Source organism: Giraffa tippelskirchi, chromosome 11, assembly GCF_054371585.1.
Source record: "Giraffa tippelskirchi isolate mGirTip1 chromosome 11, T2T-mGirTip1v1.2.pri, whole genome shotgun sequence".
Taxonomy (NCBI): Eukaryota; Metazoa; Chordata; class Mammalia; order Artiodactyla; family Giraffidae; genus Giraffa; species Giraffa tippelskirchi.
In genome coordinates this window covers 53,868,378-53,894,402 of record NC_137285.1, presented here as the reverse complement: position 1 = coordinate 53,894,402, position 26,025 = coordinate 53,868,378, and the positions used below count along the sequence as shown (strand labels likewise).

The 26,025-nt window shown below is 40.8% G+C and overlaps 1 protein-coding gene across 1 annotated transcript in view; it reads left to right on the top strand.

Moving 5' to 3' along the window:
• FREM3 (FRAS1 related extracellular matrix 3) overlaps positions 1–26,025 on the top strand; it is a 76,073-nt gene that overhangs the window by 43,042 nt on the left and 7,006 nt on the right. Inside the window, 3 exon segments of the mRNA XM_081543637.1 lie at positions 1,401–1,631; positions 4,843–4,968; positions 19,336–19,587. Of these exon segments, the coding sequence (XP_081399763.1) occupies positions 1,401–1,631; positions 4,843–4,968; positions 19,336–19,587 (609 nt within the window).

Here is a 26,025-nt window from a genome sequence, read left to right as displayed (position 1 = left end):
TACAATCAGGTTACAGCTATGATTCCTAATCAGGAGGGTCAGCTGGTTATACATTGTAGCCTGCACCAGTGGGTGCCATAATGATTACAAAGGTGACTGACTGCATAGGAGATTATTACATTCTTTTTAGCAACGGGAAACCTTGGTATGGAACCTGGTGTGTATCAGTCTGGGAGGCCAGCTCGGCTGTAGGTATGTTATCCCCATGGCTACAAGGCACACAGTCCAAAGCTCACTGAAAGTGCAAGATCGAGGTTCCTTCTCTTTCAAGATGGAGTCAGCTCAGCCTGTTCCTTTGCTCCCTCACAGAGACTCTGAGCTTTGCGGAGCTGGGGCAGTTTCTTACTCATTTCTGAATCCCAAGCACCTGGCAGAGTGTGGCACATCAGATGCTCTCAGTAGACATTTGCTAAAATAAGGAAATGAATGCCTGTTCCCCTTTCCGTCACTCCTCTTTTTGTCAGCCCCTCTGCTTAGACACACTCTCTTAGCCAAAAGTAGTTTATAACTCTAATTCAAAAAGATACATGTAGCCCAGTGTTCCTGGCAGCACCATTTATAATAGCCAAGATGTGGAAACAGCCCGAGTGCCTATCAAAAGACAATTGGATTAAGAGAATGTCTTACATATATATATATGTGAGTACATGTATATACAATATTACTCAGCCACGAAAAAAGAATGAAATAATGCCATTTTCAGCCACGTGAATGAACCTAGAGAATATTGGTTGAGTAAGTCAGACAGAGAAAGACAAATACTGTATTATATCATTTATGTATAGAATCTAAAAAATAATGAAATATATATAAATAATAAATCTAAAAAATAATGAAACTATATATAAAATAAAAGCAGACTCACGGATACAGAAAGTAACTTTATAGTTACCAAAGGAGGAAGGGAGTGATGAGGGATAAGTTAGGAGTATGGGATTAACAAACAACTATACATAAACTAGATTAGCAACAAGAAGTTACTGTATATCACAGAAAACTGTATTCCATATCTCACAATAACCTATAATCAGAAATAATCTGAAATATATATTATAGATATATATAACTGAGCCACTTTGCTATACATAGGAAACTAACACAATATTGTAAATCAACTATATTTCAATCAAAAAAAAAATCACAAAAGTGGTAGTTTCTGGTGGCTTTGTGGTTAGGATTCCAGACTTTCACTGCTATGACCCAGGTTTGGTCCCTGGTTAGGGATCTGGGATTTCACATGCCACACAGCCAAAATATGTATTTAGTTTATAAGTGTCTGCTGGGAACGTTAAAAGAAGCAATTTCTGAGCTGTTAGCATTTCATCAACAGTAGAACCCACTGTGAAAAATTCCCTTCAGTTACTTGGCTTTATATTCATAGTTTCCTGATTTTTGTTTAGGCATTGTAACCAAAGATAAAACTGCAAAACAAGATAAAGATTTTAAAGGAAAGACCCAGAAACAAGTCCAATTCAATCCCGGACAGCCTACAGCCACGTGGAAAGTGAGAATTCTATCAGACAATGAATATGAGTCTTCAGAGACCTTCCAGATCATTCTGACAAACCCTGTCAGGGCTGTACTGGAGTTTCCAGAAATGGCAACTGTTGAAATTGTGGACCCTGAAGACGGTATGTGATTCCTATTAGTACAATCTATGAATGGGTTCCTGGGTTCATTTCAGGTATTTATACCTCCACCAAGCTCCATAAGCCACTGGACACATTCATATCACTTAGGATTTCAAATTAAGTAAACCACCTCAGTGCAGTAATTTTTATTTGTTTTTAGGATCTTTGAACAAGGATATAGGAGAGTGAAACAGACAAGACTTTGCTAAGTTTACTTTAAATGCCCAAGTCCTCACTCTCAGTACTATGCACACTCAGTATGACACAGCTTTGACCCCAAATTGCTAATCCTAAGGTCTGGTTCCATCTTCTCACAATTTTCTGGGAGCTCCCCACCACATCAGGTGGGGACCTCATACATCCCTCACCCTAGATGCGGCTGCTGGGAACCAGCCAACTGATTCACTGTAGCATGCGTTCCACAGAGTTCTGTTATAGCTCTGCATAACAGTCTTGAATTCATCAGTTCATTATTGGTTCATTCATTCAGCAAATATCTCCCCAGAGAAGTTAAAAAAGAAAAATAATTAGCCAGTGATTGTGACTTTTTCCCTGCTCCTTTTTGTGAAAGTAGAAGAATAGGCCCTAAAAGAGGATTTTAGTGTTCACATCTGAATGTTAATTAGACATATTGATTATCATGAGAACTGAAAGAATTTGCACATCCCCCAGAAGTGGGTGACTTAACTATCAGGAAGGAAGTCTTAGTTAAATGCCATAAGAATCGTTGAAGAATCCCCCGTATCAGCATGGCCCAAACTGAAGAGCAGAAAATATAATACAATTTATGCAATATGGTCAGTAAACTTTCCATGGACCAAAGAAGTCTAGGAAACTTTTCAAATATCTCCTTTGAAGCATCGTAATTCACACTGGCTTATTAGGTTCCTGAGAAAACTCTTCTACAAAGAAACCTGTTTAAACTAAGGCAACATTGTAAATCAATTATATCTCAATTAAAAAAAGAAATCTGTTTAACTTTGTTTAACCAGTTTTCTCAAATTAGAATATAGATTTTTTTTTTAATTTATTGTACCCAAGGATTATCTTTTAAAATCTTTAAGTTCTAGTTTTCTTGAAACACAATTTGAGAAACACTGTTTTTCACGTGCTTGGCACTCCAGTAGACAAAAATAGAAAATACTGCCCTCACCACCCAATGAAGAGGTATTTCATTAGTTTTGTTGATAACAATGCTTAAACACATTAATCAATTAAGAAAGCTACATGTGAGGGTACATGGCAAAAACAGTGTTCTGAGCTAAGAAAGTAGAAAGATCACCATCATTTCAAACTATTAAGCTTTTTGTCGTAGGCAGGATTCCAGCTGAGTCTTGAAGAATAAAATGGGATTTGGATTCATAGACGGATAGAAGCAGGCTTTTCATAATGGGAAAATAGAGAACATAACTGGATAACTGAGTCCCAGTGTATCAGTTTTTTTTCACTTAACATTAATAACAGTACTTTTAGCTTCTTCCATGATGACAATCTTTTGAATCGAGAGATGTCCAGACAGTAGAATACCACAGGGGGGTAAAATGGCAGAATGAACCCATGGCTGATTCATGTCAATGTATGGCAAAAACTATTACAATATTGTAAAGTAATTAGCCCCCAACTAAAATAAATAAATTTATAAAAAATTAAAAAAAATAAATAAATAAAAGAGAAAAAAAAAAAATGGCAGAATGAAAATGATCACTGGTCTTTTCCCTCCGTAATCGGGACCAGTGTTTTCTAAAGACTGATACCAGTATCTGTTGAGATCATTTTAGGCGGAAAAATAAAGGGGAAAAAAATTAACATAAGATAACTAGATAATTCAACATTGAATTCTGGGTAAACTTGTAGTGGAGTGAAGTGAAAGTCACCCAGTCATACCTGACTCTTTGTGACCCCATGGACTATACAGTCCATGGAATTCTCCAGGCCAGAATACTAGAGTGGGTAGCCTTTCCCTTCTCCAGGGGATCTTCCCAACCCAGGGACTGAACTCAGGTCTCCCGCACTGCAGGCTGATTCTTTACCAACTGAGCCACAAGGGAAGCCCAAACTCTTAGTAGTAGTTCCAAAAGAAGAACAGATGGTGTATTATAGTATTTTTCCTTCATGCTTCCATTGTCAAAAGGAAGAATTTGTGTATGTGTATATGGTGCAGTGGTAAAGAATCCGCCTGCCAAGAGACACAGGTTCGACCTCTGGGTCAGGAAGATCCCCTGGAGGAGGGCATGGCAACCCTCTCCAGTATTCTTGCCTGGAGAATCCTATGGACAGAGGTGCCTCGTGGGCTACAGTCAATGGGGTCACTATGAGTCGGAGCACTGTTTGCGTATATATAAATATATATATAATATAAATATATATATGTATATATAATACAGAGGAGAGAGTTCAGTCTATTAAATGTGGTCTGATTCAGAAAGTCACTTCAGTTCGCCACTTGATTCTATGAGTAGAAACAATCCACTTCATATTTTTACTTTTTAAAAACAAACACATTTATTTTAACTATACATTGCATTCTTAATGAGAAGCCTTGGAAAACATTGAAAAACCCCCAGAAAAATAGTACACATCAAGAAGTGCCCAGTATTCATATTCATATTGCAGCAACTGTTCTGATGATGCCTGTGTGTATGTTTTTACATCCCAAACTGCATGACAGAGAACGGTAATGTAACAGATGTGCACACACACACATCCAGCTCAGAAAATTTCAATGGGAATATTATTTTAAGAATTAAGAGCAGTATGAGTAGCTTATTTTTATCAGCCCTCTGTCTTACCCATGGTGTCTGCTTGATAAGTGTTGAATCAAACGTTGAATAAAGCAGAAAACATTTCTTTACACTCATGAATAGATGACCTGATGGTTAAAAGCATTTTAAAAAATAAACATTAAAAGTAAAACACGGAAAACTGTGATCTTTATTTAGAAAACCAAAAATGTGACCTCCAAAAATGAAACCAAATTGCTGATATTCCTTCCCATTTCAGTGCTAGATAACCCTTTTAACATTTCAAAAGGAACCTCCTAAACTTAATTTCACAACCTCTCCAGCTCCATTTAATGAGTTATTTCCTATTCTTACTATATTCCATAAAGTTGGAATATATAGAGGTCAAGATTATGTACATTTCCACTCAGGTTGAAATATCACCAATCAAACTTAAGTCTTGCTAAAAAGTTATCTATCCTGTTTTCTAGAATCAACAGTTTATTTTCCAGAGGCAGAATACAAAATAGAGGAGGATGCTGGGGAGCTTTTGATTCCTGTAAGACGGTCTGGAGACATAAGCCAGGAGCTCACGGTCATTTGCTCTACACATCAAGGTATGAGACTTTGCTGGTACTGATATCCAGGAATAGGTCCTTAGTACAGGACTGTGGTGATGATGGGAGTGGCTGGGTGGTGAGTCAAATGCTGAGGAGAACAGGGAAGCCTGGACCATTCACAGTGACTCCCATGCAACCTTGTGAAGGTATCCTAACTCCTCTGCCCTGGTCTCCTAGATCAGGGATCAAATCGTATTCAAAATCAGAATTACACAACATTACCATATGTAAAATAGATAGCCAGTGGAAGTGTGATGTAGGATGCAGGGCACCCAAAGCAGGTGCTCTGTGATAACCTGGAGGGATTGGGTGAGGAGGGAAGTTAGGGGGGTGGTTCAGGATGTGGGGGACACATGTGTGCCTATGGCCAATCCATACTGATGTATGGCAAAAACCATCACAATATTGCAAAGCAAAATAATTCAAAAAAAAATAAGCCCCTCTGTTGTGAGATTTCCATGGTGGTCGAGTCATTAAGACTCTGAGCTTCTAATGTCAAGGATGCAGGTTCAATTCCTGGTCAAGGAACTATTAATAAGATCCCATGTGCTGTAGAGCAACTAAGCCCATGGGCCACAAGTATAGAAGCCCGCTTATCACAGCAAAGACCCAGTGCAGCCAGTAATAATAACAGTAATTAAAAAACTTCAGTTGTGACTACCCACAGAATTTTGTGAGGGTCAAATGAGACATTTTATGTAAACTAGTTTATATCTGCTGGTGGAAAATATAATAAGGATTCTTATTTTTAATAGTCATGTTTGCATCTTGGAAGCAATGCGAAATAGTCTCTATATATTCAGTCTCTTTCTTCTCCTCCCTCCAGCCCCTCCAACAACTAAAACTGCCCCCCAAGTATAGGCCACAACACCCTATTCTTTCTGACCTCACCACTGGTGTACAATCAGAATTTAGCTATTCTGTGTCCACTCCCTAAAGGTCGTGTTTTCTAGCTCATTAGAATTATGTGATGGGCAAAAATGACAGAACCACACGCAAATTCTGTAAAAGTTAGCTACACTTTTCTGTACTCATTTCACTTCTGACACCAGATGTATGCAGGTTTTTCCCACACCAAGTAATTCTCCAGTTTATGCAGACTCCGAGTGGGTGTCCTAAAATCCTATTCAATTCTGACACTATCTGCCCAGAGACAACAGAGAACCCACAGTTTAAGGACTCAGTGCCACAAGACTGCTCCCACTTCAGATGTCAAAAGCAAGTCCAAGTTGTCACCTGTGCTTCTAATTGACAGGGTACAAATTGGAGATTCCCTCCACCTCTTCTTTGGGTCCAGTGATTTTCTAGAACAGCTAACATAACCCGGGAAAACAGATCACTTATTAGATTACAGGTTTATCAGAAAGGATGGGCTTTCCCTAGTGGCTCAGACGGTAAAGAATCCACCTACAGTGCAGGAGACCTGGGTTCGGCTCCTGGGTCGGGAAGATCCCCAGGAAAAGAGAATGGCTACCCACTCCAGTATTCTTGCCTGGAGAATCCCATGAACAGAGGAGCCTCAGTATTGGCAGAAGGAAGAGATACATAAGCTAAGGTGGGTGGAAGGGACACAGAACTTTCATGCTCTCTGAGTAAGTCACCCTCCCAGCAACCTAGAAGCTCTCTGAACTCCTTGACTAGGACTATTTTATGGAGGCCTCATTACTTAGGCATGATTGGTGATTAACTCAACCTCCAGCCCTTCCTCTCCCTGGAGATCAAGGAGTGGGACTGAAAGTTACAATGATCACCTGGTTGGTTTCCCTGGCAACCAGTCCCCATCCAGTGGCTCCCTGAGAGTGCCAGCTACCAGTCATTTAATTGTTTTCAGTTGCTAAGTCGTGACTCTTTCGCCACTCCATGGACTATAGCCTGCTAGGCTCCTCTGTCTACGGGATTTCCTAGGCCAGAATACGCTGAAGTGGGTTGCTATTTCCTTCTCCAGGGGATCTTCCTGACCCAGGGATTGAACCAATGTCTCCTGCATTGGCAGGCAGATTCTTTACTCCTGAGCCACAAGGCAAGCCCATCATTTCATTAGCATACAGAAGGCACCTGGCTTCAAAGACAGAAGCTGTGTATCAGGAAATGGGGACAAAAACCAAACTTTATTACATCACAGGCTAATTTATTCAGAGTTCACTATAGCAAGAGGGTCAACCACCATCACTGCATTTGGCAGAGACTCAAAGGCAGGCATCACTTCATGCAAATAGACTGGGAAAATTGGAAACAGTGACAGATTTCATTTTCTTGAATTTCAAAACCAATGCGGATGGTGACCGCAGCCATCAAATTAAAAGACAGTTGTTCCTTGCAAGGAAAGCTATGACAAGCCTAGACAATGTATTAAAAAGCAGAGACATCACTTTACCAAGAAAGTCCATATAGTGAAAGCTACAGTTTTTCCAGTAGTCATGTACAGATGTGAGTTGGACCATAAAGAAGACTGAGTGCTGAAGAACTGGTGCTTTCGAACTGTGGTGCTAGAGAAGACTCTTGATAATCTCTTGGACAGCAAGGAGACCAAACCAGAGAATCCTAAAGGAAATCACCTCTGAATATTCATTGGAAGGACTGATGCTGAAGCTGAAGCTCAAATACTTTGACCACCTGTTGTGAAGAGCTGACTCATTGGAAAAGACCCTAATGCTGGGAAAGACTGAGGGCAGGAGGAGAAGCAGATGACAGAGGATGAGATGGTGGGATGGAATCACCGACTCAATGGACATGAGTTTGAGGAAGTTCCGGGAGATGGTGAAGGACGGAGGAGCCTTAGTGGCTGAACGACAGTGATGACAAAGGTAGGCAGAGGAGTGGAGAGCTTTACAGTGAAGCTGATTAGATGCTGATTAGAAGCTGATTAGACGTCATGCCCTGATTAGACGCTGTCATCTTGGGTAAACTGGAGGCAGCCTGTGGATGGACTGCTGCTGCTGCTGTCGCTTCAGTCGTGTTTGACTCTGTGCGACCCCATAGATGGCAGCCCACCAGACTCCCCCGTCCCTGGGATTCTCCAAGCAAGAACACTGGAGTGGGTTGCCATTGCCTTCTCCAATGCATAAAAGTGAAAAGTGAAAGTGAAGTCGCTCAGTCGTGTCTGACTCTTTGCGACCCCATGGACTGCAGCCCACCAGGCTCCTCTGTCCATAGGATTTTCCAGGCAAGAGTACTTGAGTGGGTTGCCATTGGGGAGCATATTTGGCTTTCTCTGGTTGCTCCCAAATTGGAAGCCAGGCATGAATCCAAAAAGCTGGGGGTTCCTGATTAAATTCTGACAATTTGGGGTAGATGATTAACAGAGTTTGTAGTTTGACTTCCTATGTTAGTTGCCGCAGGTTGTGTGTCAGAGTTCTATTTTTACATATGATCTGACCACCCACCTCTCATATGTCCAGTCTGTCAGAATCTATGCTTACACTCACTAAACATTTGACAACACACAGCATAGCCACAACAATAAACAATTATCTATCTAAAATGCAGGGATTTCCCTGTAGCTCATACGGTAAAGAATCTGCCTGCAATGCAGGAGACCTGGGTTGGATCCCTGGGTTGGGAAGATCCCATAGAGAAGGGAAAGGCTACCCACTTCAGTATTCTGGCCTGGAAAATCCCATGGACAGATGGGAGCCTGGTGGGCTGGTGTCCACAGCGTCGCACAGAGTTGGACATGACTAAAGCAACTTAGCATGCATGCATGCACTGGAGAAGGAAATGGTGACCCACTCCAGTGTTCTTGCCTGGAGAATCCCAGGGACAGAGGAGCCTGGTGGGCTGCCATCTATGGGGTCACACAGAGTCGGACACGACTGATACGACTTAGCAGCAGCAGCAGCAGTGCCAAAGTTGAGAAGAGAAATAGGAATGAATTCTCCTCTGCCCCAGGGGACAGGGGATTTGGCAGTAAGTCAGGAATTTATTTTGAAATACCAGATGTTACTGAAAGAGTGAGGTGGCTGCTTGCCACTCAAAAGCCATGAGACACGTAAGGTTGGTGGAAAAGAAAGTTTGCTTTATTTCGGATGCCAGCAACTGGGGTGGGTGGATGGCAGACATCTGTCCAAAGACCTACTCTCTCTCCCCCAACTGGTGTCCAGAGTGGCAAGAGCTTTTATGGACAGAGGGTGGGGGCTACCTGCAGAAATAGCATGGTCAGCTCTGACAGTCATCTTCAAATTGGTTGTCGGTGGTCTGACCAGCATCATCTTGATTGTTTAAGGTACAGTTAATCTTCAGTTCCAGGATCTGTTTGTTCCCATTTCTTTGAGGCCAGTTCTCAGAACTGTGGCAGCTTATGTTGTGGGAGAGGGAAATGGCAGCTCGCTCCAGCACTCTTGCCTGGAAAATGCCATGGACGGAGGAGCCTGGTAGGTTACAGTCCATTGGGTTGAAAATAGTAGGACACGACTGAGCGACTTCACTTACTTACTTACTTATGTCGTGGGTACAGTCTGGTCATCATGTAATTAGCTTCTTCACCCTGGTGTTCTAATATGTATAAGACCACTGATAGGATATGGCTCCAAGTATTATCTACAGCCCTTGAGACAGAAACAAAGGTCCCTGACTTTGCTTCATGACTACATTATTATTATTTTGTCTCCTTTGACTGTGTTCCTTTGTTTCTGCACTTCTCACTTCTCTGAAAAAAAATTTGTTTTTCTTGACTAAAGGTTTCCACAGACAAAAGGCAGGTAAAGGACATGGAGGGGAGGTAAGGACAATTGAGTCCTGTACTGTTTCGTAACTATTACATTATTACATAGGACATAACCAAATACAAGGACAAGGCCTTGTAGCACATCTTCAAGATCTTCATGTTTGTGTTTGGCTATGTTTAGAGTTGGGTATCCCTGCAGTCTGCTCCCCTCGCAAAGGCACCAGATATGCCAACTACCTGTAACTTCAGCAACTCAAGCTTTGTTGCTGTTGTTCAGTTGCTAAGTTGTGTCCAACTCTCTTCGACCCCATAGACTGCAGCACGCAGGCTTCCCTGTCCTTCACTATCTCCCAGAGTTTGCTCAAATTCATGTCCCTTGAGTCAGTGATGCCATCCAACCATCTCATCCTCTGCTGCTTTTCCTCTTGCCCTCAATCTTTCCCAGCATCCAGTGTCTTTTCCAATGAGTTGGCTCTTCACATCAGGTGGCTAAAGTATTGGAGCTTTAGCATCAGTCCTTCCAATGAATATTCAGGGTTGCTTTATTTTAGGATTGACTGGTTTGATCTCCTTGCCATCCAAGGGACTCTCAAGAGTCTTCTCCAGCACCACAGTTCAAAAGTATCAATTCTTTGGTGCTCAGTTTTCTTTATGGTTCAACTCTCACATCCATACATGACTACTGGAAAACCCATAGGTTGACTATATAGATCTTTATTGGCAAAGTAGTGTCTCTACTTTTTAATATGCTGCTTAGGTTTGTCATAGCTTTCCTTGCAAAAAGCAAGTGTCTTTTAATTTTATGGCTGCAATCACAATCCACAGTGATTTTGGAGCCCAAGAAAATGAAATATGTCACTGTTACCATTGTTTCCCCATCTATTTGCCCCCATGAATTGATGGGATTGGATGCCATGATCTTGATTTTTGAAGTTGAGTTTTTACCCAGCTTTTTCATTCTTCTCTTTCACCCTCATCAAGAGACTCTTTAGTTCTTCTTCACTTTCTGTCATTAAAGTGTTATCATCTGCATATCTGAGATTGTTGATCAATCTCCCAGCAATCTTGATTCCAGATTGTGAATCATGCAGCCCGGCATTTCACAGGACGTACTCTGCTCCGAAGTTAAATAAGCAGGGTGACAATACACAGCCTTGTCATACTACTTTCCCAATTTGGAACCAGTCGATTGTTCCATGTCCTGCTCTAACTGTTCTTTCTTGGCCTCCATACAGGTTTCTCAAGAGACAGGTAAGGTGGTCTGGCATTCCCATCTGTTTAAGAATTTTCCACAGTTTGTTGTGATCCACACAGTTAAAGCTGTAGTGTAATCAATGAGGCAGAAGTAGGTGTTTTTCTGCAACTCCCTGCTTTCTCCATGATCCAACAAATGCTGGCAATTTCATCTCTGGATCCTCTGCCTCTTTGAAACCCAGCTTGTACATCTGGAAGTTCTTGGTTATGCACTGTTAAAGCCTATCCCGAAGAATTTTGAGCATAACCTTGCTAGCATGTGAAATGAGTGCAATTGCGTGGTAGTTTGAACATTCCTTGGCATGTTCCTTGGCATTCCTTTGAGATTGGAATGAAAACTGACCTTTTCCAGTCCTGTGGCCACTGCTGAGTTTTCCCTATTTGCTGGCATATTGAGTACAGCACTTTCACAGCATCATCTTTCAGGATTTTAAATAGCTCAGCTGGAATTCCATTACTTCCACTAGCTTTGTTTGTAGTAAGACTTCCTAAGGCCCACTTGACTTCACACTCCAGGATGACTCAACTTTTTCCCAGGTATTACCCCATGTGGGAAAAGCAGCAAGAAGAAAAAACAAGGTGAGGTAGTCCTTGAGGACCTCTTGGCTAGTTGATCCCCAGGAGGATGTGCCAGCCCTCTCTCCCAAGTCCACACAGAGCTTCAGTCGGAGTCTTTGCAGAGGAACAAGGGCCTGGGTTTTTGGGGCAGTGTCCGCAGGTGGGCGGAGCCGCTGATGGAGGAACTGCGCTCATCCTCTGCTCAGGATTCCCTCTGGGCTACTTCCGGTACCTGTGGCATGTTTTCTGTCCACAAGCAGAGTGTCTGGAGGACAATGATTCTGTAAATGGGAGAAATAAAGTGATAAACAATCCAATTTGGAAGATTGTGTATAATTGCTAAAATGGGACAGGCCATCCCTCTGCCTCTGGAAAGAGCTACCCTGTGGGATGAAAAGCAGAGGAAATTGAGGGCTCAGAGGGTCTGGCAGTGTGATATGGAGACGTTTCCACCTCAAGTGGGAGAAGTTACACCCAAACTCACCTCCCCACAAGGGCATTAGGTTCAAAAGAGCTGGTGTTCCCAGAAAACTCCCTGTATAGCTGACACACACAGCTCAAACTGTTTGGCACCTGAGCTTTAACCTTCGATTCCTCACACAAAGGACTGTTCTCATGCTTGCAGTAAAAAGTTTAAAGAGAGACAGTATAACAGAGTCAGGGTCCTTACCTAGAGTATGAAACCAGGACGTGCACAGTCGCATCCTGATTCTTCTACACCTCTGTGAGATTATAAGACAGCAAGAACTTGTACAGTTTGCATGCACATTCAAGTAGCATTGTGGTATTTGTCGTCACCTACTCTCCATAGATACTTACATATCTCAGTACATAAAAGTTTAATTTGGCTATTTAAACTTTTCTGAAAGTCTTGCTGAAATAAATGCTTACCAATTACTTATTTTCATGACAAAAATAAGCACGAGCTGATGTATAAACAGTTGAATGGAAAGCAGACTTATTCTTTGTACATTAATAATAATTTACAGGTGCTAAACATGTATTATACTTACAAGCAGGTGAAAGAAGTAACTAGTCTTAAGCTGTGATTTCATGGGGACCCCAAAGTCCCAAAATGACATCAGACATCACAACAATGTAGAGGTATTGTATTAAAACAACAAAAAAAAACTGTTTGGGAGAGGAAAAGAGCTAGAGGAATAAATTCTCCCTCATTGGCTATGTCGGAAAAGGACATGCAAAGTAGACACTTCTTAGCCCTGTCTTATTCTCAAGATAAATGTCATCTGTCTTTTTCTTCTCATTAGTCACTTTCTAATTAGGAAATTGCTCTTATTGGAAAGACAGCCAATGAAGAGCAAACCACAGGATGTAAAATCAAGAGAACAGGAACAGTATTGAATCATCCTGTGGTTTTGGTCAACCCCAAGTCAAACATGCTGAGGCTTTTAAATAATCAACTTTATCCAGCTGAAAGGGATGGTGTGGTCAGCCACAGTCATGCGTCACCCCACTTCTCTGATTGGCTGTTTCTCTGGGTAAAGTTAAGGAGGAGGTGAAAAGCAGTTTCCAAGCACATTCAGCAAAAGATTTTATTTTTTCTTTCCTTTAAAAAAAAAATCTGTTTATTTATTTGGTCATAGTTGTCTATGTTAAGTTATACCTTGCATCTCAGAAGAGTTCTTTGGATGATTTAAAAGCTCCTTGACTCTAGGTCTACTGAGGGTTAATGCTCTTGCATATCAAAACATGTCTTTATTTCACCTCAGTCTTGAAACTCTAGATTGACAGTTACTGTCTCAAAGCACTTTGAAGTTATTATTCCATTGTCTTCCAGCTTCCATGTCTTGTCAAGAAGTCTGCTCTTAGTCTAAAAGTCATCCTTGTAATAAACTATCTTTTCTATGCATTTAAGATATTTCTCACATGATTTGATCTGAATCTATGAAAGATCTGGGGACTTTCCTTGAAGAAGTTTTTCTCCAAGGAAGATTTGCATTGCTTCTTCTGGCATCTGAGAAAAATGCTGGCCCAGAAACACTCCTGCTCCCCTGCATCCTGAACCAAATCCCAGAGGTTCAGCCTCGCCTCCCTGATGGGCCACAGCCCAGTCTCCCTTCAGAGCCGACTCTGGATTCCAGCTGGACTGGGATTTGCTTCTCTAGCTACAGAGGGGTTAGGGCTCGGTGGTTTTAGGATATTGCTTTTGTTTTGTTTTGCCCCTTGATGATTTCTCTTACTTACTATGAGCACAGAAAAGGTGGAATAGTTAGTTTTTCTAGATATTTTGTAGTGGAAGAGCATCTCAGAATACCTAGCCAGCCAAATTGCTGGGAACAGAAGTCTCAAAGACTCCTCTAGACAGACAGTCCCATGCTGCTCCAACCCTGTCCCCCATCTCCCCCAAGTCATGGACTTTTCTAGACATGAAATGAACTGTGCCGGGGGCTTCAGACACTGTCTGATTTAATCAGGAATTAGATGCGCACTTTTGAAGAAAGGTGATTTCTTGTCTCACTGCCTTATTAAAAATACATATTAAAGGAAATATGTATGCTTTAAAGAATGTATAATGTATAATCAAGAATGTGTAATCAAGTAATATAATAAGACAAAGTGGGGAAGTTAAAAAACGCTCTAATCAGAAGATGAAGCTTTGACTCCTGGACAAGACACTGGGGTGTTCTCTGCCTCAGTTTCTTCATTGATAAAATACCCTGCATGCTTAGTCACTCAGTCATGTCCAGCTCTTTACGACCCTTCAACTGTAGCCCACCAGGCTTCCCTGTCCATGGATTCTCCAGGCAAGAATAGTGGAGTGGATTGCCATTTCCTCCTCCAGGGGATCTTCCTGATCCAGGGACTGAACCTGTGTCTCCTGCATGTCCTGCATTGGCAGGTGGATTCTTTACCGCTAATACCACCTGGGAAGCTTCCCTTACAAGGCTTGAGGCCGAGCTGCTAAAGCGTCTTTATGAGAACAACCTGAAAATGACACATGAGTATTCCTCGGAGACTCTATTAAATAAGGGATTTGCCCAGATCATAACGAGAGGCCTCAGTTTATATCTCAAGTTACATTTGATGTTTTGGGAACAAAACTTTCTCGTCTAACTCTTGGGGATTATTAACTTGCTATCAATAAAATAGAGCCTTTTTTATAACTAAAATAAATACCAGTATTCCATGTTCTTGACTGTTCCATATAACTGATCAAATGGTTTCCCAAAGTAAAATTTCCAGAATCCTAGAAAGAATGGGCCATTTAGGCAAACTGAATATTTTGATTACATGAGACATAATTAAACTTTTCTCCCCCATCAACTCTCATTGTTAAAAGCTTGTGTGGATTGTTTTGCTTTCTACTTTAGCAGAATTCCACAAGTCAAATGATTTTCAGTAAAGAGTTATATTTCAGTCTTATTATTTAACCCAGAAATCTACCTATTTAAATACATTTGTATTTCAACCAGTGGAGCTGTCAGCTGAAAGAAAATTAAACAGGAAGGGGAAAAATACCAATCACTTTTGTTTCATGAATTGTGATAAATCAATATTTGACTATTCATTAGGTGAAATATATTGAGAAATATATTTAATAAAGATTTATAAAGATAGTATTGGGTACTTTGCAAGTCTAGTGTATATCTGCTTTTAATATTTATTCAGAATGGCTAAATGTGTAGTTTCTGACAGGGATTTTTTTTTTATACCACCTTTCATACCAACATTCTGCATTCTAGATGACTAGGGGAAAATAAAAAAGTATATTCTCCAATGTATATGTCTTTTTAAATTTCAGGCTCTTAAAAAACATATCAACCATTGCTTGTTACTTAATGAGATTGTTATAAGAATTTATGACTTTTTTCCTTTTTGTGTGTATACCTTGGAACATAAAAAGTCTCCTTGACAGAGTTTCTCATCACTTCCTATGGGCTTTCTAGATTGCCAGCCACTTACTTTCTTATTTACTTGGGGACGGCCTGTCTCTAATACTTGATAGCTCTTGCCTCTGACATCCTAAGAACCAGCTTCTCCTTCCTTACTTGAGCTTAGAGAGCTCTTTCATAAGTAGATTTCCCAGGACTGAGCAGGGTGGAAATGTCATACAGGAATAAAATTTCAAAGCACAGGCTGACACTGGAACTTGGCTGATTTCCTCACCAAGTGATAATCCCCCTTGGAAGCCGTCCATTTCTAACAGTTTCTCTCTCTGCCCTAGCCAATATGTTTTATGCTCATTGATTTTTCCAGCTCTAATCTTTTCTAGGTTCCTGGAATGACAAAACAGTTAATTTGTTGTTTCCTATTAATTCTAAAACTTGTTCCATTGAAAAATCATCCTGAGACACTTTGTGAGTCAGTGCCCTTCTGAGCAAGTCCTCTGAAGTCAATTTGGAAACAATTCTTATTTTTTAACAAGCTATATTTATATGTGTAGTTGACTCATAGACGTCAACTTGTACATGTGTTGATTCATATTAGCAAGAAGAAGGTGGATATTGGTGTCAGCATGCATATATGCATTTACCTTAGCTATAAGCAAGACAGACTCTTGCAGGATCTAGAAATGTCCCACCTAGAAGCTCACTGTCATATCCCCATTGCTTCTTATTAAGGAGAAGTGTGGTGGGAAATAACTGTGCTTTACAAAAATCGCTTATTTGATATATTGAGGTTTTTTTTTCCTTAAGTGGGTGTTTCCAGTTTTGATATTGGATTGTAGGAGTCCATTATATATTCTGGAGTCACAGTCTCCCCCTCACCACCCCCACCCCAACATACAGTATGTGGGATTTTAACTTCCCAGCTAGAACTCAAAACTGTGCCCCCTGCATTGGAAGCATGGAGTCTTAATCACTGGACCACCAAGGAAGTTCCTATGGAGTTATTTTAAACAGTCTTTGTCTCCTAAAACTGTTCTGTCTAAATCATTTCAATTACTGTGACTACTCTTTACTCTTTTAGCTCTATACTTGTGTGTTACTATATTTTTAACCCCCCCAAAATGCATTAAATTGCACTGTTGGTGGGATTGTTACATGGTATATAATTGCTATGGAAAACAGTACAAAGGGGCCTCAAAAAATTAAAAATAGACCTACCATATGGTTTCCCTGATACCTCAGTTGGTAAAGAATCTGCCTGCAATGCAGGAGACACCAGTTTGATTCCTGCATCAGGAAGATCTGCTGGAGAAGGGACAGGATACCCACGCCAGTATTCTTGGGCTTCCCTTGTGGCTCAGCTAGTAAAGAAATCAACCTGCAATGCAGGAGACCGGGGTTTGATCCCTGGGTTGGGAAGATCCCCTGGAGAAGGGAAAGGCCACCCACTCCAGTATTCTGGCCTGGAGAATCCATGGACTGTATAATCCATGGGGTCCCAAAGAGTCGGACGCGATTGAGCGACTTTCACTTTCATGGTCCTGCAATCCTACATCTAGGTCAGTAAAAATTGCTCAGTCATGTCCAACTCTTTGCAATCCCATGGACTATACTATACAGTCCATGGAGTTCTCCAGACCAGAATACTGGAGTGAATATCTGTTCCCTTCTCCAGGGGATCTTCCCAAACCAGGGATTGAACCCAGGTCTCCCACACTGCAGGTGGATTCTTTACCAGCTGAGCCACCAGGGAAACCCAATACATATACCTATATATCTAGGTATATATGCAGAAAAATTAAAAGCAAGGTCTCAATATATTTGTACACCTGTGTTTGTAGCACCATTATTCATGAAAACCAAGAGGTGAAACCACCCAAGTATCCATGACTGGATGAATGGATAAACAAAATGTGGTATATCCATACAAGGAAACATTGTTCAACCTTAAGAAAGAAGGAAGATTCTTGCAACATAGATTAAACTTGAGGACATTACACTGAGTGAAATAAGCCAGTAACAAAAAGACAAGTACTGTAAGATTCCACTTAACTGAAGTACCCAGAGTAGACAAATTCATAGAGACAGAAAGTAGAAAGGTGGCTGCCAGAGATGGGGGCAGGAGGGAATGGCGAGGTGTTTAATGGGTACATACTTTCAGTTTTTTTGTAAGATGAAAAAAGATATGACGATCTGTTTAATAACATGAACAGACAACCCTATTGAACTATACACTTAAAAATAGTTAAGATTGTACGTTTAGATTTATTTTATCACAAGGAAAATAATGCACTAGATCCCAGAAACCCCACTCCTAAGTATTTACTCAAGAGAAATAAAAATGACATACTGACTCAAAGACCTGAACTTGAATATCTGTGGCAGCATCATTCAGAATAGCTAACAAACTGGGAACAACCTAAATTATCAACTGGTAAATGGGAAAACAAATTGTGATGTAACCACACAATGGAGAACCCTATTCAAGAGTAAAAAGGAATAAAATCCTGACACATTGATGAATCTTAAAAGCATTATGCTAAATAAAACAAATCAGACGCAAAAGACTGAAAACTGCATGATTTTATTTACATGGGCTTCTCATAAAGCAAATAAATCTATAGTGACAAGAAAACGGATGAGTGGTTTCCAGGGCTTGGAGACAGGGAAGAAGATGGATTACAAGGGGTAAATGTGTTGGTGGATAAAAAATATTCTATACTATGCTTGTGGTAATGGGTGCATGATTATATGTATATGTATTTTATTATATGTATCTGTATTATATGTATTTGTTAAAACTCATCAAATAGTGCACTTAAATTAGGGAAATTAAATTAAATTACTATAATAAAATTTTAAATGCACTGTCTCTAAACTGAAATTCAGTCAATCTTGTATTCTTTATAAAATAACAAGTAATTCCGTGGCTATATTTTAGTATCACGCAAAGAACTCTATCAGGGCCTGAGGGTCAGATTACTGAGATGCGACTCATTGGAAAAGACCCTGATGCTGGGAAAAATTGAGGGCAAGAGAAGAGGGAGGCAACAGAGGATGAGATGGTTGGATGGCATCACTGACTCAATGGATGAGTTTGAGCAAAGTCAGGGAGATAGTGAAGGACAGGGAAGCCTGGTGTGCTGCAGTTCATGGAGTCGCAAAGTCAGACACAACTTAGAGACTGAACAAGAATGGCAACTTACAGCTGCCATGGGAAGGGCAGGGGCGGGAGCAAACCTATACATTATCATGGTATAGATTCTCTGGTCATAATTTATCTGTACTTCAGTTTTCCAGTCTATAATATGAACAAATTAAGCTAAACCATCCTATGATCCTTCAGTTTATTTAGTCCCTAATCTAAACAAAACTTATTCAGTATACACCCTATTCAAAGATCCTGATGCTGGGAAAGACTGAAGGCAGGAGGAGAAAGGAGTGACAAAGGATGAGATGGTTGGATGGCATCACCGACTCAATGGACATGAGTTTGAGCAAACTCTGGGAGATGATGAAGGACAGGGAAGCCTGGCATGCTTCGGTCCATGGGGTCACAAAGAGTCAGACACGACTGAGCGACTGAACAGCAACAACAGTTCAAAGACCCCTAACTGTGAATCGTGCCAAAATACCTGGGTCTGTTGTAAAAGTCTTCTAATTACCATATTAATTTTGGTGACTGTAAGAGGTAAGTGTGCCTTATAATTCAGAGAGTTGTTATTTAAAAAATACCATTTCCTGGTGGCTCAGACAATAAAGAATCTGCATGCAATGCAGGAGTCCAGCATTCGATCCCTGGGTCAGGAAGATCCCCTGGAGAAGGGAATGGCTGCCCCAAGAATACCCAGTATTCTTGCCTAGAGAATTCCGTGAACGAAGGAGTCTGGCGGGCTAAGTCGAACACAAGTCAAACACGACAGAGCAACTATTCTTATTCTCTATTATCTAAAAATAGTTTGAAGACCCCATGGGGACAGGTTTCCTGTTTAGATCTGTTTCTTCTTACTTTCTCTGTTCTATCTCCTATCTCCATAGGTTCTGCCATAGGCGCCATTTCTTCTGCAGGGTTATCTTTCTCTGACTACATCTCACGTCCGAAAGACCACACCAGCATCCTCCACTTTGACAAGGATGAAGCTGAGAACACCTGCCGGGTCCTGATCATCAATGACTCTCTTTATGAAGAGGAGGAATCCTTCAGCGTTTCACTGAGCCTGCCAATGGGAAGGCAACTGGGGGCCAAATTCCCCACCGCCAAGGTGATTATCCTGGCTGATCGGGATGATGGTAAGCCTATTTCCTGTTTTCCACTCTTGGTAACAGCTGCTTTCTTCTCATCCTTTCCCTCAACAGTTGAAAGATAAATCAAGCTTAAATGACCTATGAAAGGAATTGATGTTGCTCTTTCTCTAGCATCTCTGAGTGGCTTTTCAGATACATACTTATCACCAATACTGAGGGCAATGCAGCGATGCAGAAAGATTAAATATTTATGTGTGAGTGTGTTAATTTTTTTTTAAAAAAGCACATCCTAAGGAAGTGACCTAAGACTTTAAGGAAGCCAAGAAGAGGACCTAGGTTAAATGTCTGATCACTCAACCAGGACTGCCCCACAGGACACTCATCTTAGCAGTCCAAGGAGCGTCCCTCCCAACAATAGGAACATGAGTCTACAAGTGGTACAAGGGAACCATGAAGCCCCGTGTGTAGGCATCCAGACCTCTTTTCCTAGCCCTACCCGGTGGGGAGTTTAGCTCTAGTCCCAGCTGAAGCCAGAAAGGAGTAGGGGGCTCTTCACTCCTCGAAACCAACCCCTCCCAACCCCAGACTCATTAAGTACCAAGCCCAGTATTACTTTCTTAGTAATTGCCCTTTCTACAAGCTGCTGCTGCTGCTAAGTCACTTCAGTCGTGTCCGACTCTGTGTGACCCCATAGACGGCAGCCCACCAGGCTCCCCCGTCCCTGGGATTCTCCAGGAAAGAACACTGGAGTGGGGTGCCATTTCCTCCTCCAATGCATGAAAGGGAAAGTGAAAGTGAAGTCGCTCAGTCGTGTCTGACTCTTCGCGACCCCATGGACTGCAGCCTATCAGGCTCCTCCATCCATGGGATTTTCCAGGCAAGAGGACTGGAGTGGGCTGCCATTGCCTTCTCCGCTTTCTACAAGAGGCACTTTTAAGAGAAAATATTGATAAAGACAAGGACAGGATCTGACTATTTCATTGAGTGTCAAATTAGACTGACCACTTCACCTCTCAAATATACCTCTGTCAGGATGTGAGTGGCTGTGAGTTGCTGTGTTCAGACCTAGATAGGATCAGACCCAGAACTTGTGTGAATGCACACATACAGTGCAGAGCTCCCATGAAACTGAGAGCCGTGTCAAGAGACAAACCAGATGGAGCACAGGTTGAAGAGTGTATGTGCTCTTTAGTTGGGGATGAAAATTTATCATGTATTATATCATTCTGGGGCTTCCCTGGTGACTCAGATGGTAAAGAATCTGCCTGCAAAGCAGGAGACCCAGATTTAATCCCTGGGTCAGGAAAATCCCCTGGAAAAGCAAATGGCAGCCCACTATAGTATTTTTGCCTGGGAAATCCCACAGACAGCGGAGCCTGGAGGGCTACAGTCCAAGGGGTCCTATTGTTCTAGGAAAAAGGAAAATATGAGTGAGATTAAAGTTGGTTTGGTTTTTGTTTGTTTGGTCTCCTAAATTTTGTTTGTTGATATTACATCCTGTGGACAAGATCTCAGAATGCTGCAAAAGGCCAATTTTGCTCTACTTAAAAAAAAAAATTACCAGGGACGAAGTTCAATTCCCACATATATTTTCACAAGTCTCAAGAGCTAAGAATAAGTATAGACTCTGATGTCTATGCATTCTTCATTGTGTAATTTCTTTTCAAAAACTGCCCCCTTAGAATTAAGATAACTATCGTTTTTCTTAAAATAATGCATATGACAGTTCAATATAAAAAATGCTAACAACTCAATCAAAAGCTAAGCAGAAGATCTAAATAGACATTTCTCCAAAGAAGACATGCAGATGGCCAATAAACATGTAAAAATGCTCAACGTCACTAACTATTAGAAATGGCAAGTCAAAACTACAATGAGACATCACCTCACTCCAGTCAGAATGACCATCTCAAAAAGCCTACAACTAATAAATGCTGGAGAGGGTGTGGAGAAAAAGAAGCCCTCCTATACTGTTGGTGGGAATGTAAATTGGAGTAGCCACTATGGAGAACAGTATGGAAGTCCCTTAATAAACCAAAAACACAGTTGTCATATGATCCTGCATTCTTACTTCTGGCTATGTATCTGGAGAAAATTGTAATTCGAGAAGATACATGCTTCCCAGTGTTGATTGCAGCACTAGTTACAATAGCCAAGACATGGAAGCAACCTAAAAGTCCATCAGCAGATGAATGGATGAAGATGTGGTGTGTATATACATACAATGGAATATTGCTCAGTATACTCAATTTTCAGTCTACTCAACAGAAACTTAGAATTTCTATTATATTCTCTGTGAAACCAAAGAGATATTAGGGACTATCTACTAAGAACAAATTTTGCCATTCATGATACTAATGGTTCCTTTGAATGGTGCCATTATATTTTAGCCTTGAGGAAACAACCACAGTTTCTACTATCACACCTACTACATGATTATAATCTTTTGGACTACTTTTGTGAAATGACAAGTCCCCTAATTCAGCATTTAAGCAAAAACATTGATCAAATTCTATCACATCTCAGGAAGTAGTTCCATTGCCCCTTCAGCCAGGAATGAAAATATGTGTCCTACAAAACCGACTACTAGAAAGAAATTGGGAAAAGTCCATTTTCCAGGGTTAGTATTTGTGTCTAGTAGGTCAGTCTGAGCACATGTTAAATACCACTAATGCTTCATTTATTCAGAAGTATTAAGTCTATCATCTTATAGCAAAATCTTGTTTTCCTTTAGGCCAAGTGATGACATGATATCTAGCAACATAAAGATGTAGCCAAGCAGCTCAAGAGTTAGAATTGGGATGAAATGTTTTTATTCTATTTAGCTAGACTCTGGGAAATGTTTAGCTTCCTTAAATAGAGATCAACTGTCCCCTCGTCAAATGGGTCACCTGCAGGAATGTATTTGTAAAGGCAACCACTGTGGAGTGATGCTAAGAAAAGAAATTGCATGGGAGCAGGGACAAGCTAACAACTCAAGACCCTGGCCCCGCACTGACAGAAAAATCATGATACGTCAACTCCATGCAGAGGCCACAGAATATGGCCAGTGAATGTTGACTGAACTAATGCATAGTGAGCTTCCTATGCATTCACCTACTAAAGACCTGAGCTTCTACTTGCACTTGACAAGGTCAGGATGAAACTAAAGACCCTGGTTAATCAGCACAGTGTGTCTGTTCTATTTGTAAACACGTTACAGCATGTCTCCACCTATCTGCTGAAAACATTGAACTTTTAACATGCAATTTGAAAATTCTTGTATCTGCCACAAAAAGGAATTGATGTCCAATTTCAGATGGTTCTTAGTTTTGTCCTGAGGTAGTAAGATTTGTATAACATGCATAAAATTTGCCTATATGGGAGGGGAGTTTGGCGATGAATAGATACATGTATATATATGGCTGAGTTCCTTTGCTCTTCACCTGAAACTATCACAACACTGTTAATTGGCTATACCCCAATACAAAAAAGAAAGTTTAAATTTGCCTGTAAAGATTGCCAGCTAGATTAGTGTCTTTGTCAGTAATGGGCATTTAACAGAATAATGACAGATTTAAGAAAACACTGTAAGAAAACTTGCACAGAAACAAAGCATTGTTTTGGGAAATTACATCCAATTTTCTTTTCAATGTGCTTAATACTATTGCTATGGGCCAAGATAAACTTCAACACAAAATATTTTTAAAACTTGAAAGACACATTGCTGTACTGTAAAACCCAGAAAACTGTTCAGAAGAAAGAGTAACATGATGTTTTAGAAGGTTGGTCATATTATAATACAGTTGTTAAAAGTTTCAAACGCAGAAAAAATTTTATTTTAGTTCTTATTTTTAAACTCAGGCATTATAGTTCAGTTGACACAGTTTAAAGTTTAATAAGGTGTACGTTGGTTGTTGTGCCACTGATTACAACTGTTGGCTTGCACACATCTTTCTGCATATACTTGCTGCATTTAACATTGTGGTCACTTATATTTCTCAATTTTTTCTACTCTGTCGATTTTCCTGGATCCACTCTTCTCTCCATCACTCTTCCTCTGTCTCTTTTTTCGAGTTCCTTCCCCTCTGCCAGTCTCCCTAGTGGTTGACACCCCTACAACTGTTCTCTTTGCTCATTCACATTGGATGATCATACCCTCTAAAACAGTACAGGATTGTCCACAACTTGTACACTAGCGACTCCTAAATCTCCAGCCCTGACTTGATTCTCGAACTCCAGATTCACACATTAAAGTCTTTCCACCCTAGCCAAGACTGTTTCCCCTCCTATCTTCCCAACTGAGTTTATGGTGATCCCATCCCCACATCGGCAGGGCATCCTAGAAGCCACCTACGTCCAATCACTGGATGCTGCTCAGGACACTATCTACATCCATCTCTCCCACTCCATCACTAGTATGCACACCAGTGAACACTTCAAACCATCCTCATGTCTCACCTGGATAACTGCAATAGCTTCCTAATCAGTAGCCCTAGCTCTTCCTTAAATCTGTGGCCCAAACCAAAGTTGGACAGATGTACAGAAAACAAACAAAAAAACCAACCACCTTTCCACTACTTCAAATTGGCCCCTATATTCTAAGGAGAGTCTAGAAAGTGAAGTCCCATCTACTTAAAGTGGATCCAAGTCTCCGTAGGTTCTGATTTCTCCCTTCCTCTCAAAACTCATCCCCTCATTCAGCCACTCTCACCTTAAACGTTTCCAAGAAATGCCCTCTTTTATTCCTCCCCAAACACTAGACTTTGTCATGCTTCTGGGCCTTTCTTTTTCATATGAGCCACTCTGTTGGGGACATTCTTCCCACCTTTCTCCTGGATCAATTCTCATTCATTCTTTGAGTCTAGCACAGTTATTTTCTTCCAAGATCCCTCCTTCTGAGCCTTGAGGTGGTTCCTGCTTTTGTCAGAGCACTCAGGGTTAGCTGATTGGCATCATTGTGGCTGCCCTGTTATACCAGAAACACTTTAACAGGAATAATACACATCTCTTTACATCCCATAGTTAGAACACATAGAGGACGCTCAAAAGATGTCTGTTTAGCTGAACTAAAAAACATTAAACTTAACTTCATGAAACCGGATGTTAAAAAAACTGATACTGACTCATAGGCATTACCCCTTCCTTTTCTAAAGATCCAGAAACTGTTGAAATAAACGTTCCAGAATTTTTCTAGTGATTAAGCTTATCCTCTTGTTTCCAGAATCTATTTTATCTTCCAAGGTAACTGCAAAAACATGTTCCAATCTTCCATCTTTTGGCATCTATCCGGTTCAGGGTGGTTTGTCAAAGTTTAACAACAGCATGTCTGTGCCTTCATCTCTAAGTCTTCTTTGGATCTTGGTATGAAATCTCTCTGAATCTGAACAGTGAACTCATTTTTAAATGATGGTCATATCTCTTTTGAAAGTTTCACTTTCCACTTTGTCATATTTCTTTTTCTTATTTCCATTTAAAGGACGTTTTCTTTTAAAGGAAAGAAAAGCACAGCTATGGCTGCGGAATCTATATAACATAAGTGGTCAAAACATTCTACTCTCAAAACTGCCCACCCAGAAGAATCACTGCCAGCATCTCAGTTTTTTAAACAGACCTTGAGTGGCAACTACTTAGAGATACCACTGGGCTGCACAGAGCATCTCTTTTCTCTATTTAAACAAATCTCCTTATGCTCAGTATACAGAGCATCTCAGAAGAATTTCATGGTTTTTCTTCTAAGTGACACTGTCCTCCTCTTACATCCCGTATCTTAAGGTATTCAGAGAGGCTTGAGTCTTACATTTTTTTTCTGAACAGTGACATAACTCAATTTTTTTATCTTTCTTTTTTTTTTTATCTTTCTTACTTTTCTCCCTTCCCTAATACCACACAGAGTAAATTCTCTGCTAAATAAGTAGATCCATTAGTCTCAACTTTAAAAAATATAATTTGTAGTAAGTTCAAAGTATATCAGAAGTGAATTAAAATTGGCCACTCGACAAATTCTTGAATACTTATAACACACCAACCAAACTGTTCCTAAGGGGATGTGGAGTGTGGTCCCTGGTCTTGAGGTATTGATAAGGCTCTGATAAAAACACAGAACAGTGTGTAAGAATGGTGGCTTTAACATTTTAACTTTTTCAAGAGGTGCTAAATCATGAGGCCGTGTTAAGGGTAACATGTATCACCTACTGTGGAGGAAACTGGCTCTGTCTGGAAAATCTCACTGTAGGAGATATGCTGATTAGCTGCTCTGATAGATGAACAAACAAGAGGGCGTGTATTAGGATGAGGCAGTATCCCTAGGGTGTATCAAGCAAAGGATGCAGGAGGCTTGTCGTGGACCAGGTGTGAGCCAGGCTTGCAGAAGAGATCCAGAATGGACCCGTCTTAGACCTTGTCCAATAGCGCCACCCAGAGGGATGAACAGTCCCCACAGAAGCACCGCCAAATGCTAATATATGAGGAAGGATTAATGATCAGCCAGGATAGGGATGCAGA